Source organism: Colletotrichum graminicola (genome assembly GCF_000149035.1).
Source record: "Colletotrichum graminicola M1.001 genomic scaffold supercont1.18, whole genome shotgun sequence".
NCBI lineage: Eukaryota > Fungi > Ascomycota > Sordariomycetes > Glomerellales > Glomerellaceae > Colletotrichum > Colletotrichum graminicola.
In genome coordinates this window covers 518,618-535,060 of record NW_007361022.1, presented here as the reverse complement: position 1 = coordinate 535,060, position 16,443 = coordinate 518,618, and the positions used below count along the sequence as shown (strand labels likewise).

The 16,443-nt window shown below is 53.2% G+C and overlaps 3 protein-coding genes across 3 annotated transcripts; 1 reads left to right on the top strand and 2 right to left on the bottom strand.

The window, feature by feature from the left end:
* Positions 1 to 8,922: 8,922 nt before the first annotated feature.
* On the bottom strand, positions 8,923 to 10,404 carry GLRG_05434 (mRNA capping enzyme; the record flags this gene model as incomplete). Its single annotated transcript, XM_008096119.1, has 1 exon — positions 8,923 to 10,404. The coding sequence occupies one exon, from the start codon at positions 10,402 to 10,404 to the stop codon at positions 8,923 to 8,925; it is 1,482 nt and encodes a 493-aa protein (XP_008094310.1).
* A 675-nt stretch (positions 10,405 to 11,079) lies between these two features.
* On the top strand, positions 11,080 to 12,660 carry GLRG_05433 (26S proteasome subunit RPN7; the record flags this gene model as incomplete). The annotated part of the gene is made up of 3 exons (XM_008096118.1): positions 11,080 to 11,538; positions 11,595 to 12,406; positions 12,462 to 12,660. 3 exons carry the CDS (start codon positions 11,080 to 11,082, stop codon positions 12,658 to 12,660), a joined length of 1,470 nt encoding a protein of 489 aa, XP_008094309.1.
* An 812-nt stretch (positions 12,661 to 13,472) lies between these two features.
* Positions 13,473 to 14,992, bottom strand: GLRG_05432 (aminotransferase class I and II; the record flags this gene model as incomplete). The annotated part of the gene is made up of 2 exons (XM_008096117.1): positions 13,473 to 14,524; positions 14,587 to 14,992. 2 exons carry the CDS (start codon positions 14,990 to 14,992, stop codon positions 13,473 to 13,475), a joined length of 1,458 nt encoding a protein of 485 aa, XP_008094308.1.
* Between the last annotated feature and the right edge of the window lie 1,451 nt (positions 14,993 to 16,443).

The following is a 16,443-nucleotide window of genomic DNA, read 5'->3' as shown; positions in this document are numbered from 1 at the left end:
GTTTGCGATCGGTCGGGCGATGGGTAAGGATGTGAGATACAGCTGTTCGTGTGGTGAAGAAGGAGGATGGAGGGGAAGGGCTAGATTGGTAGACGAGTGGAAGTATGTGACCGCTGATGAAGGTGCGAGGGTGAAAAGTCTGTGCAGAGATCGAGCTTGATGGGGAGAGAAAACAAGAATAAATAAAACGGGTGGTGGATGGGAAAAAAGTTGGACGGGCAGGTAGGAGAGGGGGGAGGGGGGGAGCGTGTCCAAGTTGATATAGGTCCGAGGGGGAGGCGTGGCCCGTGTAAGCTCGACCTTCTGGCAAAGAAGGAAGGAAGGAACCGGTCAAGACGGTAAGAGGTGAGGGAAGCTTGGGAAGGCGCGGTACGGTACGTATCCGGATGGAAATAGGTGAGGTCAAGGTTGGTACAGCTCCAGAAGACAGGTAGACGTACATACAAGCGACGTGAGGTAGGCAATGGGCAAGGAACGGTCTGAACTGCTGTGCCCGTCTTGCCTCAAAACGCTGCCCCAAGCTCGAGGGAAGGGAAGGAAGGGGGGGTCCGTATCGATACCGTCGTACCTCCCTTCTTTCTAACCTAGTTCCTAGTCTAGTGTGTACTTAGTGTTGCAATTGATAGACGTGGAGAATGCGAGCGTGGCGTGCGGCGATTGTGGAACCGCTCTAGCCTGGCTGCTTGCTCCAAGGGCCCCGGTTTGAAGTCGAATACTGAGGTATCTCATAAACAGCATGGGGGGGCAAGAAAACCGGCTGCTAGACGCGCTGATGGTGTTGAAGCTCATGTGGGTGCGGACTGTGAATGGGATTGTTTTGGGCCAGCCGGGATGGCCATGTCAATGATATGACATGGCGATCCGGCCACACAGCTGCTACATAGGTACAGGGGGCGGACGATGAAAACAATTTCAATTTTTCCGTCCTGTATAGGAGGGGTCATTGCCGTACCTACGGCACACGCCTGGGCTGTAGATGGAGAGAGTCTGGAAGAGCAAGCCGTCCGGATACGTATGTCTACCTTTGCAGCACGTTCGCTTGCCGGGCAGCTCTGTAGATAGAGAAGGGTATGCCAAATCCGCTACACTAGGTAGACAGCTGGTCCCTCAGCCATCGCATGCAAGGCGGGCGGGCCGGCGGGCACGCCCGTCTGCGCTCGCCAACGTAACGGGTCGAGATGGGACGATGGATATGGCCGCTGTCACCCAATGCGCGGCCCAAAGTCAAAGGAGGAGGGAGAGCAATGATCGGGTTGATGCGATCTGTCTTTCACGAGGAACGGGAGGTTGCCATCATCAGCTGGTGCGGGTGCGGCAAACCTGGGAAGGGGGCGGCTCTGTGCCTGGGGCGTCATCGTGTGGGCCGTGGAGTTGAACGGAGGGGTAACAGCGACATGTTGCAGCAAAGTTGCCGGGGTCTTGCTTGCTGACAGGAACTCTCTGACAGGACTGGCCGTGCCCATCACCGTTCTGGACGCTTGAGTTGTTGACCTGATTGCAGAGTTCCACCCAACAACATGGCTTGTCTGTTGTCCTCTGCTTCTTTTATGTGTGTGGTTTGTTTCTGACGAAACCGTGTTTGGACTCTGGGACTTCGCTTTCCCGGCGATAGAGAAACCACCTCCTCAAGTTTCTGCCACCAGTAGAAACTGTCCCCCTTGCTGTTCTTCAAACTCCGACATCTCTTTTTTCCAATTTGTAGCATCAAAACTTGTCAATCAAAGGTTTCTTTTGCGTCATAGTCAATCCACAACAACCACTTTTTCTCGCTGTATTGTATACCTGTGCGACCCTAAGAGGGGCTACCTTGAATACGTATGCATGTACCTCAGTGACGGTCCCCTGTTTCTGGTGGGACCGAAGCGCTTCTGGATTAATTCCAAGTCGGTTTGGGAATCCTCCATTTCAGCGTACCTAGCACGAGGGACGACATACCTACACTAGGTATCTTCCCTGAGAACGGTCGGAAGACGGCAGCAACGGTGGCACCTTGGAGGCAAAAACAACGGCTGGGTGGCAAAATAGCGGCGTGTCGATCGTTGCTGTGCTTCCCCATTCAATTGTTGCTTCAGCCAGGCAGTGGGGCACTATGATGTAGGTAGATGACGGGGTTTTGAAGTTTCGAGTCGCTCGAAATCTTTTCCGCGATTGCCCCTCTGGTCTTTGGCCTTGGAGAATGACGTCGGCCGCATCGAAACGTTTCATTATGTTGACTTACAAGAGCTAGCTGTTGTGCGTTGAACGCGACGGAAGAGAGCCATTTACCCCGCGATAAGGTTCCTCACGTTTGAACGTCGAGTCTTCAAGACTCCGAAGAGGACTAGGAACTCTCAGCGGCTCTCTAGGAGAAAGTTGCTCTTGGATGCGCACACGTATGTCGTCGTCTTGTAGGCCTTTCAGAAGATGCCGGCGTTGCAGAGGCCTGGCTGCGCTAAACAGCCTAATCCGTTATATAGGTGCTCACTGCTGAATCGGGCACCGTCCCACATGTCTACGGTATGCGCTGTGAGCTTGCCATGGTCTCAGATGGATGCATGTCTGCTTCTGGGTAAGCTTGTGGTGGCATGTGGAGCGACTACAGTACCAACAACGAAAACCTACAGTGTCAAGAACCGCACTCGTTGGCAAGATGGCCTGTCTCTATCAACTAAATCCTATGCCGGCAACTCGAGGAAGGGAGTAATGCAGATTCGCTACGGTTTGGCTAGGTCTGGGAGATTGATGATGAGATATTATGCTAGGTGGAGAATGCGCGGATGAGGCGTGCGTAATTTAGCAGCTCATAGTAGCCGAAGAACCCCTAATGGTAGGACTATTGCTAAAGGCTATGGAACTAATGCCTTTGGCCAATACCATGATTGTCGGAAAGGATACTGCCAGGATGTGGTCAGAGTGCGTTTGTTGAGTTGCGTTGCCGAACGGCCAGCTTGACACCGTGGTGCCACGAGGGACTCTCGTATCAACCAGGAGATGGTCTACGAGAACAGAGCCCCCCGGACTGCAACAACGCTGCGACTGTCTGTGTTGGTAAAATGTGAGAGGGGACGACTGGGAACAAGACTCGAGAGCCTGTGCTTGATGGCCCATGTGGTGTAGGTATCAATGCCTCTTGGCTTTCGGGAGCACCTACCTGGCGGTGGTATGAGCGTCCATGGCTCAAACGACAGATCTCATCGAGGCACGAGAAAACGTGGGACGGACAACTCGCCGTCAGACAACATCGGGGGTATAGATGAGTGATCAAACAAGCTGATAATTGGCTTCCCTGAGCTGGTACGGAGCAATTCCGTCCGCTTCCTCGCCTAGCCAGCTCAGCAGGGAGACTTTGGCACATTAGCACCCAAGACAACTCCAGCAGTCTAGAGTGCGGGTGCCCGGAAGCTTGTCTGGGCGGTGAACTGGATAGCATCCCGCTTCTGTCAAGTGTGTACCGCCAAGTCGGTCGTTTCCAGCCTACCGGGGTGGCAGTTGCTCTAAATCCGGAACTGGGGGCCCATTCCACTTCCCTCGAGAGGCCTGCAGACGTCCTAGCGGTGACGGCGGTAGTAGTGTCTGGCCAACAGAAAGCCCATCGAGCTCGCTGGTAGCTTGCGATGTTGAGCGACAGGGTATAGTAGCAAGCTCTGGCATGGCATGGCATGGCATGGCATGATATGTCGCGACTGAGCGCCGCGGGTGCTGTTCCTGTCCCGGCTGGAGACGACGGTCTGGAGACTGGAGCTAGCGTACCGTAGTGTAATCTATCAAAGTACCTCTACGGATATAGTGTATTCGTACCTAACATAATGTACGCTACCTAGGTACTCCGGCGACAAGGCATGGAGAAAGGAGAAGCTCCCCCGGCCGGCCCCTGGTCATCGTGGGGCTCATCGTGAGGACTTGGGGGGAGCAACTGCACCTCGCCAAGCGGCTCTCACCAGTTGTCAGGTCGCAATTTGCATAGGAGCTCGGGAAAGGAGCTAACTTCCGCGGGTAGTATGTTGTCACGGTACTGACGGGAAATGAGAAAGGTTGGGGCATGGGTGTCTTATTTGAAAATGGTCAGATGACAACAAGACTTTTTTATTGCTATTAACGTTACTATCTTTTTTTGTTTTTCGGGTTCTCCCCTTCCAAAGAGATGCGTTGGCCGACTTGGCTCCAGGAGCTAGGACGCAATGGCTTGCCGTCCTGTATGTAGTATGGAGCCGCTTTTGTTTTTCTTCTTTCTTCTTCTGAAGGAGGCAGGGAGATAGATGCCCAAGAGCCGTGGGTTGTTGTTGCCTGACATACGATGTACATACTCTGGTATCGGATAGGTACCGCAGCATTAAGCTTCACATCTTCACATATGGGGTAGCACAACCGACCAACTCCAGTTGCAACTTGCATTAGCACCGGAGCGATGCTAGTTTGGCGACCCCACCCGACGCAGTTAAGATCTAGTGCTCACGAAGTTGTGTATTTTATCCCCCAAGCTCTCGGGGTCTAGAGCGTGGAGTTTGACCTTGCCAGCCTATATGGCGTTGGTGCACAGATCACTATCCCCGAGGCTAGCCACCTAATTACCGTAGGTAGTTTATCACTCCTTTCCGTCTGTCCGTACACGTGTACTGGTCTAAATGACTTAGGTATACATAGCGCAGCCAGATCAGATAAAGACTACCTACCCTGGTCGGCTGGGACTCACCGTTGCTATGCTTTCTGTTCCCCGCCCAACGTTCGCGATCCCCATTCGCCGACAACTTACTTCCCAGTCACTTCTCCATTCTCCCCGGAGAACAATCGGCTAGATTCGTTTGAGACTCGTCCCTAGGACACAAGGAACATCCCATTGGCCGTTGACACCAACTGCATACTCATTTACGGTATTGCCACACTCCGCGGACATTGCAGCACCAAGGAGGACGGTGCTGAGCTCCGGCGCTTCCGTCATATTCGCGGCCAGATGGGCTGTGTACTATTTGCATAACTGACTCTGATTCGACTACTATAACCTTTGTGGTGGTATTGGCACGTTTTTATGATATGAACTTGAAGCTACTCTAGGCTTCCAGACTGAGTTTCCCCATGATAATGAGACGAAAGTAGCAATTTGATACATCTAAAGCAATACCAGAGTTGTATTCTCATATAACCGCACCGAATAGCTTTGAACCACCGCCCTCTGGTGAGTGCAACGTTAAGACTGGTAAGCTGATGAATCAAACCAGAATTATGATTCTAGGTAACCGTCATTAAGACCTCATATCCCAGGTCCAAGAGTCATGGCTTGGGTGGGCTTCAAACGCTTCGAGAGCAGAGGTCGGTGCCCATACGGATTCTTTGGGCCCAACTTGGCTTGATCCTGGTTTAAGCAAGCATTCAGTCCCGTATGGCTCCTCCTCAAATCGAGTAAGGGGTGTTGAGGAGATGCTGCTATAAGCCAGGTTTACATCGTTCCGGTCATCCTGGTGTTGTATCAAGCCTAGGTCTGAAGGTGACGAAGGCGTTGTTAATAATTGGATTTGAAGCGTGGCCTGCTCGTAATCCCCACTCGTTTCCTGCCTCTGCGTAATGATATCCACAACATGTGTATCCTCACCTGTGGAAGATGAAGGCGTATCGTAGCGTTGCCGTCTACTGCTGTGACATACACTGCTATCTGAGGTGTCGATGCTCTGATAGGGCCTGCAGCCTCTTGCATTGTTCTCAAACGTCTCTGATAGCTCTGCCCATGATGATCGACATGGGCTCGGATTTTGCTTTATCTGGCGAGTCTGGATTTTTAGGTCACCGGCACTTCTGGACGAGGCAAGACAGCTGGGAATGCCTGAGAAAGTCCCATCAACCACACCCCTGGTCCATGAAGTATGCCAAGGTTGATTGCGGTGCGTCGGATCTCATCCAGCACCTTTGGACATTATCAGTACACCACCCTGTATGTATTTGGTATGAAGTCGTATATGTATTTCCCACTCGCTATTCTTTTGGAGGTCCGAATGCCGAGTGGCAAGACACCTCGCGTGTGATCTGCGGACTTGTCTTCCATAAACTCAAAGACAACTCTGCATTGCCGTTCGTGCTGTTACGTCCACTTGCTGTGGTTAGCCGCTTGATGTTGTTAGTTATTAGCCCGATGCTCGTCTCTTGTGTCTGGCTGCTCGTTGGTTTCGCCCACTTCTAAGTTGTGGCCCCCTATATACAGCTTTGTCACATCCGCTCGCCCTACACTACCATTCTATCCTCGCCCATCTTCGGCACTTTCGGTAACGATACGGCATACACTTCGCACATTAGCATCCTGCATCTCGAACCTGTTTCTAGAGATGCACTTTGGCAAGTCTATTCCGATCAACCGCCGTTACATTCTAATCTGCAGGATGAGGCTTCGTGTTGCCTTGGATAGGTGTCTTGAAAGCCACTACCAAACAGAACACCTCTGAGGACAACAGGGAGGTTATTCGCAGAATGCGGGGGAACTTTCTCTTGAACGGCGCCTATAATCATGCCGTTCAACAGAAACGACGCCCCTTTTGCCGCTCTGACTCGTCTGCAAGCTACATAAGACCGGTTCTTGACGCGACAGCGAGTATCTACACTACCAGTACACTGGACACCCGCATTCCGAAAGAATCATCAATACGAGACAAACGTCACCCAGTTATAGAAAGAGCTTCTCCGAAGATAGGCTCCAAGCGCCGACCAATCCAAGCCGTAAGCAGTCCAGCCGGATCTTCGAAGCCGACATCTTTACACATCTCATTCCCCGCGCGTACAAGCGGCAACATGGCCAACTCGTCCCTGGTGGACCGGATCAGACAACAAAGAAAAAAAGTCAACTCAGCGTGGCATCCATCTCAACAGGCACACCGGAAGTCTTGACTACGACTGCTTGCTGGTCGAACTCGGCCCCCAAGAACCTTCTCGCACTAGGCACTTTCGCCTTGCGGCTGCGTGTAGTTCTTTCTGCCCTAAAACGCTTGCGTCGCTCTCGCTTGTCGGTAGCCGCGGTCTAGAACTCATACCGTAGAAACCAGGAGACCTCAAGATGAGGACCACCGAGGGCTGAGTTTTATCACTGGAGTTCATCAGGGTTAATGTCAGAGTGCTACGACTGCCAGCTGGCCTGGGTTCTTGCAAACTTGCTGTTGTAAATGATGGCCTACCGGCAATGGACGGCAGAAATATAGTCGTCGGCAGGACTATCATTGAACGGCTCGTAAAGGGCTGTGGAATGTCTCGGGATGAACGTACGAAGATTGATCGGAATGCCCGGAGGGTGAGGAAGCAGGCAGCGTGCTCGGCAAGCCCGTTGTTGCCATTCGATAAATCTTGTAAGTGGGTTCTACAACGCATACACATGGCTGTGTATTTATGATAGCAGACATTCTCCCCAGAAACAAGCTCGCTTCTCCATCCCAGGAGATCAACAGGCCTTCTTCAACCTACATTCGATCAACTAACTTACTCTACTGCAAGCAATGAGTCGAGCTACCTCACAACGACATTCACTTGGGTGAGCACTGTGCCGTCTTATCTCGCCCCAGAAACTTCGGTCAGCTTTAACCAAGCCCGGACCGCGATGGAGGGTTGGGATTTCAACCATGGCGCCTCTTTTTATCTCAAAGCGGGACAGTCAATACTTTCTACAACAACATCTCAGAGCTTGATGTCAAAGACTTCACTGAAAAACTTCTGAACACATACGGCTCGAATGAACTCGGCTTCAATGGCTATGCAAATCCAGGCTACGCTGCCGACTCTTTCGCGGTTCCGATGCGATATGACTGTCCGTCAAACATCAGAAAACACATTGCTTTCATCACAAACAATATGTTCTAGAAAACCACAACGACCGAATTCCATGTGTTTAAACAACACCAAGTCATTTTCAACACTCCAAACCAGACAGCCAACTCGGCGAAAGTCAGCTTTCAGTACGATCCTAAGTTCCCAACCACGTCAATTGCTTCCCCGGTACCACCACAAGTTCGGGTGGATCCACCTTGGGATTGGAATAAATTCTTGGCCGCTGTGCGTTAGTATTACTACCAGATCATGCCAAGGTCTGGTGCAAGTGATACTTGTGTTTTCTGACGTACATTTCAGGCTATTATAGCCATATAATGACGGCCGAAAGGTCGACATGACATAGATTTAAAGAACAGCAGAGTTTCAGAAGCCAATGTGACAGAAATATCAAAGCGTTCTTGTGATCAATTCTTCTTGATCGAAGGGAGGCTTCGGGGTCTGGTTTGACTTAGTGTTGTGCTCGGCGGGGTTTGTCAGGATCACGGCGACATCCAACATCCACTTGTCAAAAGCGGGCTGCACTGAGCGTCGTGATTCATTGTACCTTGGCGTACCGGTTTATTTATAACTGGAACTTCCTAGTACTGGAGTCAAAGTTGTGGTACTTTCCTTGGATAATCATCGCCCTTCAACGCCGTCGATGTGATCCTTACAAGATTGGTTCTTTTCAACAAGACAGTTTAGCCGTCTATCAGGCATGTTCCAGACTGGCAGCAAATGATTTATCGATATTCGTGCCCTGTAAATTGCGAGACTGTTAACCCCTTAAACTTGGGGGATCTAGTTGGGCGTTCTGTTCTTATCCCTGCTCCTATTTGCAATGCCCAGATAGATCAAGAGAGATAGTAATCAGAAAGACAACAGCAACAAAATGAACATGAGGGACAAGAGAAATTACTTGGACACAAGACATGTCAAAAAGGGGGCAAGAGAGTCCTTTCTCACTCAACTGAATGATGTGTGTACTGCATCAACATATAACCTTTTCGCAACCCAAACACATAAAGTCGGTAAATGTTGATCAGTTGCACTGTTGTATATGCGTTCAGACCGGTCTGTGAGTCTAAACGATAATTCTAACCTCAAATATGCGCCTTGGTTCCTTTGAGGTACCGCGAGCCGTCCTATCATTACATGCTTTCCCCAAGCTTACACCTTGTAGAAACAGAAAGCGGTGTAGAAGCTTGCCGCTTCCAACTCCTCTGGCGAGACGAGAAGGCGTCCACCACCACGCTCCCGAACGCCCATTCTCTCACTCAAAGGACCAAGTGTTTCATCATCCTTCTCCGACTCCCAAATCTCCATGAACGTCTTGTGGTACTGCAGTTCGAGATTGTAGTCTTCGGCCAGGGCTCTGAGTACTTCCCATGGGACGACGTACTCAGGCACCTCCTCCACAGCTTCGTCGAGGAAAAAGTTGTACTTCCAGCCGAATGCGGGCCGGAAGACGCCATCAGCTGGTGTTTTGCCCGGGAATCGGACTCGATAGATGGAGTTGCCCCACTCCGCCGACTGCTCCGCTTCACCATCCTCCAGTTCTCCCTCTTCTGCCTCCTGAGGCGGCTCCTCGGCGGCCTTCTTTTTCTTCTCTTCCTGTTGCTCGTTGAACTTTCGGACGTGCTCGCCCAGAACGTCGGAGTTGGGAATGCATCCAATCAAACGCCCTCCCTTCTTCAGTGAACCGGCAACGTTACGCAGCATGGTACGGGCCTTCTGCTCTGTCTCGAACGCGTAGTGCATGCAGAACATCATGCTTACAACGTCGAATCCTTGCCGGCTAAGGGGGTTGGTGTCGAATCCGACCCGTCTGATGATTTCAATGTCCTCGATGTTTTCGCCGTAGCAGTCCTTGACGTGGAAACGTGCCTCAAAAAGTCGCGGAGGCGGTCGTCTGTATCCACCTCTCCCGCCCCTACCACCCCCTCCGCGACTACCCATCTGGCGATAGCGCTCCCGAGCCTGGTCAATACTAATATCCGCGGGATCCAGACCGACGTAGAGCTCCACTGGTTGCGGCGCTTGCTGCCACTTGCCCAGGTCGCCTCCCTTCCCACAGCCGATATCGAGTACGAGCAGCTCTTTCTCAGTCGAAAGCCCCTGCTCTCGAGAGCCGGGGGTATGGTCCTCATCCGGCGAAAACTTTTGGATGATGCAGCTCTTGACCCAGTTGTTGAAGGCACGAAGCCCCTTGATCTTACTATCTGTTCGTCTCCAGTCCCTGCCTCGTTCTGGCACACTGTTATAATGCTGCGTAACGACGTTGTTATTGGCAGTGCTACGTTGGCGTTCCGCGGCAGCCTGAGCCTGAGCCTCCATTTCCTTCTCTCGCTCCAATGCTCGCTGACGTATTGCTTCTCGTTCGGCTTCGGAGATGCGAGCTCGAGCGCCAGGTCTCTTCAGCTTGCGAGGTTGCTCCGAGGGAGAGACGGCTCGTCGTTTGGCGGGCTGAAGTTCCTTTGCATTGTAGGGCTGCGGGAGTTCATCGGTGCCGCCGTCTTCGCGCTTTTCACCTCGGCGGGAGGAGGACTTTCCATTCCGGGATGGCGACTGGGATCTCTTGCGTTTCTTCGCATCGTAAGATTGAGACTGTCGCTCATACGAGTCGTCGTCGTCGTCGTCGTAGCCCGCCATTGTCCCCGAGTTTCTGGACAAGACTGGATATTATGCTCTGGAATAAGTGTTTCTGTATTGGACAAAGAGAAAAAGAACCTTGGAGGGTTTATTTGGTCGAAAATATCTCGCCGACTCGAAGGGTTGGAAATGGGATAACGGACGGTCGGAGAAAGGAAGAAGCTGCTGAGCGTCGCGAGTACTGGGGTCTTGCTGAGGATGGTAAGGACCCACCCACCTTGCTATGGTTACCGAAACGGCAGGGGTGCTTTTATAAGAAAGGGCAAGAACATTTGGCTTTGCAGTTTGAAAACTGAAGATGATAACAATTGGGAGTTAGGTCTTAAATGATGAGAATAATCCACTTGACTGAAAGGGAAAGAATAGCTCTTGGTGAATGAAGACCTCGGTGGGCAAGCTGGTACGATTCCAGGCAGGTCCGGTACGTGTCGCACTGCAGCCTTGCCAGCTTGACTAAGCTCACCCCCGCCACAGGGCCAATCAAGACTGACTGTATGACTGGCCGCTTGCGGGTTGCAGGGGGTTTTCCCAAGCTCCAGCTCCAAGCGCCTCCAAACAACGACATCACCCTCGTGCTCACCCAGGAAACCCATCTCGCATCCTCATTTTGTTCCCTCACGTACCATAACCTAGAACCTTTTATTCCCGGCGCCCCCCGAAAACCCAACCGCAAAGATGGGCTCAGAACCCCAGTACGCAAAGTACCCTCTCCTCCCGCTCGCCCAGCATGTCTTTGCCCTCACAAATGCCTACGCCTCCCGGTCATCTCAACAAACCGCCGCGAAAGCCCTCAATGATGCCATCACCGAGCACAAGATGGCACCGCTCTACCGCTATCTTGCACACCCTCTCGAGGGCATTCTGAACCAAGTTGGGGAAGGTGGCAGCCAGACCCCCGGCAAGCCTCTGAGTCGGAAGTCGAGTTTGGCGGGCATGATCGCCACCAAGAGCACGCCAACCACCGTCAACCTGCCCTGGGACGAGGCTCGGTACCAAGAGCTTAAGGCCGACAACGATCGAGAGTTCGAGGAGTTCCAGAAGGAGGAAGATGAGGCCGTCGAAAAAGCAGGCGATACGGAGATCCAGGCTGCGCGGGGAAAACGGGCGGAGTTCTGGGCCAGAGTTGGTGACAAGGTGCGTGCGAAAAAGGTGGATGCGAGGCCGAATGGGAATACTGACGATTGATTTAGGATCGGGCGATCGCCGCATACGAAGACGTTTTCGAGAAGACCGGTATCCTGGGTACCAAGATCGACCTGGTGCTCGCGATAATCCGGATGGGTCTGTTCTACGGTGACAAGCTCCTTGTGAAGAAGCATGTTGAGCGCGCAAAGACCCTGGTTGAGTCCGGTGGTGACTGGGACCGCCGCAACCGTCTCAAGGCCTACGAGGGCATCTACCTTTTGACCGTTCGGTCGTACAATCTGGCGGCCCCGCTGCTGCTGGACAGCTTGTCCACCTTCACCAGCTACGAACTCTGCACCTATTCTTCCCTCGTCGTCTACTCTGTTCTCGCCGGATCCGTATCCTTGAAGCGCGTTGACTTCAAGAGCAAGGTTGTTGATGCTCCCGAGATTAAGGCTATCCTTGGCGACGGAGACGATAAGATTCTGGCTCTATCCGGTGCTCTCAGCGCCGGTCCCGGTGCCGACGACACAATGCAAGACGCCCCCGCGCCTACCGCAGCCGCCAAGACCGCAGTGAACCTGACGACCCTCGGCACAGGCACTGACCAGCCCGATGCTGAGATGGCTATCGATTTCTCGCCTCTGGCCCAGCTCGTCTCAAGCCTGTATAATGGCCAGTACAAGTACTTCTTCCAGGCTCTTGCCGAGGTCGAGGAGAACTTCCTCACGCAGGACCGCTACCTGCACGAGCATAAGAACTGGTTCATTCGCGAGATGCGCCTCCGCGCATACCAGCAGCTTCTCCAAAGCTACCGTGTAGTTGGGCTGGAGACGATGGCGACCGACTTTGGCGTCACCGTTGACTTCCTGGACCGGTATGGTTCTCCACCCCTGACTTGACTAGATTTTAGAGATCTGACTCTTCATTAGCGACCTCGCCAAATTCATCGCGGCTGGTCGCATTCCTTGCACAATTGACCGCGTTAGCGGCAAGGGCGTCATCGAGACCAACCGCCCCGATGATAAGAACAAGCAATACCAGGATGTTGTTCGCCAAGGCGATCAGCTCATCACCAAGCTCCAGAAGTACGGCCAGGCCGTGCGTCTGAGAGGAAGTGAGCGGGCGTAAGCTGCCGGCCGGGCCGTTAGAATATGAGAGGGCAGACGCGCTTTCTTCACCATATGCTCACCCGATTGTACGTCCCGGTCAGGCTTGGAACGGCCAAAGTGGTGACGTAGAGATGACAGGCGGCGAATAGAACTGGGGGGCTGGGTAAGCAAATGTGTGCTACTACAACAACTCTGTATGATACCTACGTATTAGACGGGCCAATATGAGGAATCTTGGCTTGAACCGAGTTCGCCGACCACCCCTTTGTGATGCCAGAATACCCAGTGTTCGACATCCTTTTTGAGTCTCACGGTTTGCTCCTTGGCAGGATTGTGAGAATATCTTGTGAATGCTAGATGTGGCCTGTGACCAAGGATGGCGAGTTCGCAAGCAGAGGCTGTTTCGGATATCTTCGGAAGGCCCAATCAAGGCTGAACAATGGGCCACGATTGGGAGCGGAAAGTGTTATATTCTCGCAAGCTATACCAAAACGAAGCATTGACGACAATATGTTAAATCCAAAGGAATATAATATGCCCCTCGCGCTATGCAAAGCTATACCGCGTCCAAAAAGAAGTCTTCGCTCCCTATCTCGCGCACCGCTTCTTCTAACACATCCGATATTGTCCATGCGATATTTATGCTCTTCTATGTGCTTTCAAGACCGCCCAGTGAAGTCTTGCAACATTGCAAAACTCCCAGCCGCGCGCTCGCTGTCAAGGCGAGTCTCACCTCGCCCAACGACGGCTGGCCTCCTCGCACCCCACTGGTCCCCTTTCCATACAGCGCCCTTGGTAAAAGACGGTAAAGGCAGACCCCGCAAGCGTCGCTCACCGGTACTTCTCAACAAAGTCCTTGTGGAAGTTGATGATGCGGCCGATCCAGTCAGTACCGGGGGCGAGGAAGGTCGTGCGGAAGTGCAGGGTGCCCTCCTTCTGGCCGAACCCACTGCCGGGCACGACGCAGACGCCAGTGGCCTCGAGCATGCGCATGCAGTAGAACTCATCGGCGGTGCGGCCCTCCTTCTTGGCGGCCTCAGCGGCCTTGGCGGGAAGCTTTATGGTCGGGAAGAGGTACATGGAGCCCTGGGGCGTGCCGCACTCGACGCCCTCCATCTGGTCAAAGGCCTTGTGCAGCGCCGTGGCACGCTCCTTGAGGCCGTTGAAAATGCCGTCGTACTCCTTGCGGTACAGCTCGTAGCTAGGCTCACCCTCCTTGGGAGGGTTTACCATGAGCTCGACGATGCACTGGCCGACGACGGGGGCGCAGAGGGTGATGGATACGAACTTGTAAATGTTGGCCTCGACCTCGGGGTCGAAGTTGACGAGCTCGAAGTAGCCACCGCGGTGGCCGCACTCGCCAACCATGCCCTTGGAGATGGAGTGCAGCGAGGCGAGTTCGACGTGGTCGTACTTGCCAGGGGTCTCCTTCTGCAACTTGCAAAGGACGCCCTTGAAGGAGTGGAACTTGCCAACAAAGACGTTGGTCTGGTAGACCTCGTCGGCCATCACGACAAGACTCTTCTCGGCCGCGAAGTCAAAAACGGCGCGGATATCATCCTCGGATAGGGAGGCACCGGTGGGATTGCCGGGGTTGATGATAACAATAGCGCGAACATCAGTGCCCTCCGACGTGGCCTTTTCATAGGCAGACTTGATGGTGGCCAAGTCGGTACCCCAGCCAGAAGCCTCGTCGAGGTAGTAAGGAACACAGGTGGCGTTGAGGACGGAGAGAGACGCCGTGTAGAGCGGGTACTGGGGGATGGGGACCAGAACGCCGCTTGTGGAGTCCTTGGCAATAATGTGCAGGAGCGTGTTGACGCCGGAAGAGGCACCGCCAGAGAGGTAAATGTGAGCGGGATCGGCGGGGAACCCGTCTCGGCCTGCAAAGGGTCTTTGTTTAGTTTTCACTCGCGGCACAAGGCGACCAAAACTTGCAACTTACGCTCGATAAACTTGGCAACACTCTCCTTGATAGCAGGGACACCGGCACTGGCGCTGTAAGCACCAACAGAGCCAACCTTGCTCAAGAGCCACTTGGCGCGAGAGATAACGTCACTCTTGTAGCCGAGCTGATTCAGCAGAACATCCTCGTGCTCGAGGAGCAAGGGGTTCTCCAACAGACTGACAACCTGGCGGAAGAAGGTAATGGGCTTCTGGTCAAGCTGCTGGGGGTTTCCGATGTTGGCCGAGATGACAGCATCGAAGGGGAGGTCCTTATCACCCTTGGCTAGCTTCGCGCGGTATTCCTCCGACTTTACGGCCAGCTCGCCGCGAACAGCGTACTCAGCGGCAACAACATGCTGGTTGATGTTGTGCACGTTCAACCGACGGGACGGTGTGGTCGACATGGTTCGATGGTGGGGTGACAAATGGCTGTTTCTGTTGCTGAAGAAAAGTTGCCTCTGCGATGGCGGGGTATTTGAGAGGAGGACCTTAGGGGACCGCGGGGTATCTGTGCAAGAGTCATACGTATAAAAGTTAGTCAAGAGGGCTTGCACCACGCAACAGTGGAGATCAAGGAGGGACAAATGGCAACCTTACTCTAACCGATAGCACCGGGAAGAAACCGAGCAAGGGTTGTAAGAGATAGGAAATGTCGAGGGAGGAGTAGAAGATTAAGAATTTCCAGAAATTCCCCAAAACGTAGGCAGCCAACTCGACTGCTATTTAATTTACTCTTGGCCGGCAAGAAGAACAAGCTGTGAGCAATTCAGTCTCGGATGCGTGTGCGCAATGTACAATGTCTTATTGACGGGGTATCAACGAGCAGAGGCAAGAATAGGACAGCGACGGAGGAAAAAATCAGCGCACTTCCTCCCCGTCATCATCCGATACAGCCGACATCTTATTCAATACATTTAACAGCCACGGCCAACCAGGCCAATACTGAGACTTGTGACATTAGGCACGAGACACGGTCCTGCACCATGAATGGTGCGAAGGGGGCGTGGCATCGTTTCTGTCTATGACGGGCTGTGTTTGCCCCCCTCCTCTTGAGGGACGCCAGCCGAGCACTTGCTGGTTGCTGGCGAGTCGAAGACGAAGACAGGGGATCAAACCCGGCCGTGTTTGGCGTGGATTTGCTTCAAAGGCCTGTGTCCGAAACCGGAGAAAGCCGGGCCTAGAGCTTCTGCCCCAGAGCGGATTGAAATCAATCCAGAGTCTTGTGCCTAGTTCCACGTGGAATTCTTGAGCGCAGTTGACTGGGACCCGAATGACCAATCGGGCGTATTGTCCGTCCTTTGTTTGCGTTCGGTGAAGGCTCGTTTGCAGAGGTGAGAAAACTGGGGTGATGCAGCCTGGAAGAGCTGAGACCAGCTGAAGATAGGAGCTCTTCCACTTGGAAGGGGAGGGGGCGGCCGCAAGAGAATGTGAGATCAGGTGGCTCTGGGCTGTACTCCACCGCCAACACAGCTACCTAGCTACTGGCATGGATGATGGAAATAGCACCGGCCTGAAGCAGAATGCAGTCGCGGGCAACAAAATAATGTGGGGGAAAGCTTCAACAGCACCGCGACGTACCGTTTGATCTGTGACTGCCATTGTTTCCACCGCTCAGCATTCGGACCTGGCTCGCGACGACAGCCTGCCGCCTTGGCGTCCTTAGCGACCTAGCTGCGCCAGCCACTCTGCTCGTTGCCATTTTTCAGAGCTTATTGCGCCCGTCGGCCTTCACAAGGAAATATGGTACGGTTGGTCTCGTGGCGGGGAACTATCGTGGGGGAACCGCCGTTTCCGATGCTTACACTTTGTGTTTTTCGTCGGTGCTGATGGATGGAAACAATCGAGGTCTGAAAAA